Source organism: Aplysia californica, unplaced genomic scaffold, assembly GCF_000002075.1.
Source record: "Aplysia californica isolate F4 #8 unplaced genomic scaffold, AplCal3.0 scaffold00160, whole genome shotgun sequence".
NCBI lineage: Eukaryota > Metazoa > Mollusca > Gastropoda > Aplysiida > Aplysiidae > Aplysia > Aplysia californica.
The window spans coordinates 18,003-20,191 of NW_004797430.1; the positions used below are offsets into that span (position 1 = coordinate 18,003).

The window sequence follows — 2,189 nt, forward strand, 5'->3', positions numbered from 1 at the left end:
GAGAGAGAGAGAGAGAGAGAGAGAGAGAGAGAGAGAGAAAAACAGACAGACAGACAGACAGACAGAGAGACAGACAGAGAGACAGACAGAGAGACAGACAGAGAGACAGACAGAGAGACATAGAGGGGGATTCTCTGTTTTCTCTGAGATACGGCAAAAACAAATACGATTATAAAAACATAAAAACAAACAAACAAAAACAAATGACGCAACAACGTTTTTGTTGTCTCTGTTCACAATCTCTCACCTGGGATGAGGCCTGGAAAATCCAGGTCGGCAATATCGAGTCTCTCCATGTGTGAAGGTCATCGTCGAGGTCACCAGCAGTAGTGTGAATGCCAGTCCACTGTCGAGGTTTCCTGTCATCTTTATCGAACACACAACCTGAAATGCCACAGTAATAAATCATTATGTCAACTCGATCAGCATGCACTGTACAAAACGCCGTGCTTGGCAATCGGGTTAATGTTGAGGCTGTCTACAACCAGAGAAAGGCAATTCTCCCTTGAAGGCTCCTCAAACGCACGTTTAAAATGCCAAAAGAAACTGACAGGTCACTGCCTAGACTGATGTTGCAAATCCACGGACAGTCTAATGGTCTTTTTCCCCAATAAATGATTTCTTGGGATTTGCAGATAACACGCGTGCCTATTGCGTGAACGTTCACGGTAAAATAAATTATCGCATTGTATTTCTATGTGAAAGTAGACGTGTGCACACAAAACGAAAACCTATCTTCTAATATCCCTGTTTTAGCATTTATTGAGTAATAGTCTTAAGAATAAGATTTTTAACATCACGCTAACCATGATATAAAAAGGGCTGGATGATAGCATTCGGATGGTCATATTTAGAGTGACCTAGGATGGTCGTGATACTTTATCTGAGTATTGTTGGGCCATCTTAGAATGGGAGAGATCCTGATCAGCTTTTGTATTACACGTATTATTATCAAGCTCACCCCCTTCCCAAACCAAAACAAACAGCAACCACACACCCCAAAGCGCTAAAACGGCAAACAACACCCCCCACCTCCCCAAGACAAACAAGTACCCCCCCCTCCTCCCACACCCACGGAAAATTACGTATCGAAAAGTTCAACGAAGAACAGGATCAATATCTTTAAAAAAATACTTTAATCACACTTTTGATCATTGCTCACAAAATATTTATAACATTTTATCTGCCGAAACAGCTGCAAAATAATACATATTTCTCACTTGTCAACCCAGACAGCCACGGCAGCGTGAGTGACGTGGTATAGCACTATCCCGTGAGGTGGTGTCATCTGTTAAAACAAACTGGACACCCCACTCAGACCTATTTGGCACATCAAAAGTCTCCACTCTCAGCAGATATATGCGACGGCATGTGCGTATGAAATACGCTACAATTCATCAAAAAGTTACTTATAATATTGAAACATCAGGTACTTTTTGTATCAACACCAGTTTTTTCTACCATTAAACATCAGTGGGTTTTTTAACCAGCGTATTTTACTATAGTCCCCTCGCGGCACCTTCTGTTCTCAAACGCCCTTTTTCATTTTGTGTAATTAGATTTAATTCTGAACGACTGACTGACAGTAAATGCTCTACACCTCAGTAAATACAATTTAGATCAACTAGGGGGCAGGCTGCTACGACCCGGCTCGTTAAAGCCAATCTGAGCTGAGTGTGTACATAACCGCAGCTGCTGACCAATGGAGATACTCGATAAAATAACTTCCCCATCCGGGAAGTAAAATCATAAAATAATGAAAAGCCTTATATATCCCGCGCACGAAGCAAAAAGTATCCTGAAATCTCCTTTTGATATGTTTGATACACAGGCCGAAGGGTTAGAACCCAGATGGCCACTGGATTGAAAAAGTAAAGTAAAAAGAGGTATAATATTTGATATACATTCACGGGAGGTCAGGGTTTTCTTCATGCAGGGACAGAAGCTACAATTTGGACATAATTTGACAAAATCCCCCGCATTCAAACATTATATTTTTTTTCGGTCATCATTTGAAAGGTTTGCTGTGCATATAATCACAAGGCCCTATATTAAACACTGCCTTTTGGTTGCATACACAGGGTCACCACAATGAATGATTTGATGTAATCTTGCCTACAAATTGCTTCTTTTGTACCAACGACACAACATTGCTTCCACGTGTCCGTGTAATCACGTTGTGACCCCCC

General features: G+C 41.3%; 1 protein-coding gene across 1 annotated transcript in view; it reads right to left on the bottom strand.

Moving 5' to 3' along the window:
• Window positions 1-2,189, bottom strand: part of LOC100533409 (insulin-like 7) — a gene marked incomplete at its 3' end in the record, with an annotated part of 26,960 nt that overhangs the window by 5,957 nt on the left and 18,814 nt on the right. Inside the window, 1 exon segment of the mRNA NM_001204692.1 lies at window positions 250-384. Within this exon segment, the coding sequence (NP_001191621.1) occupies window positions 250-366 (117 nt within the window).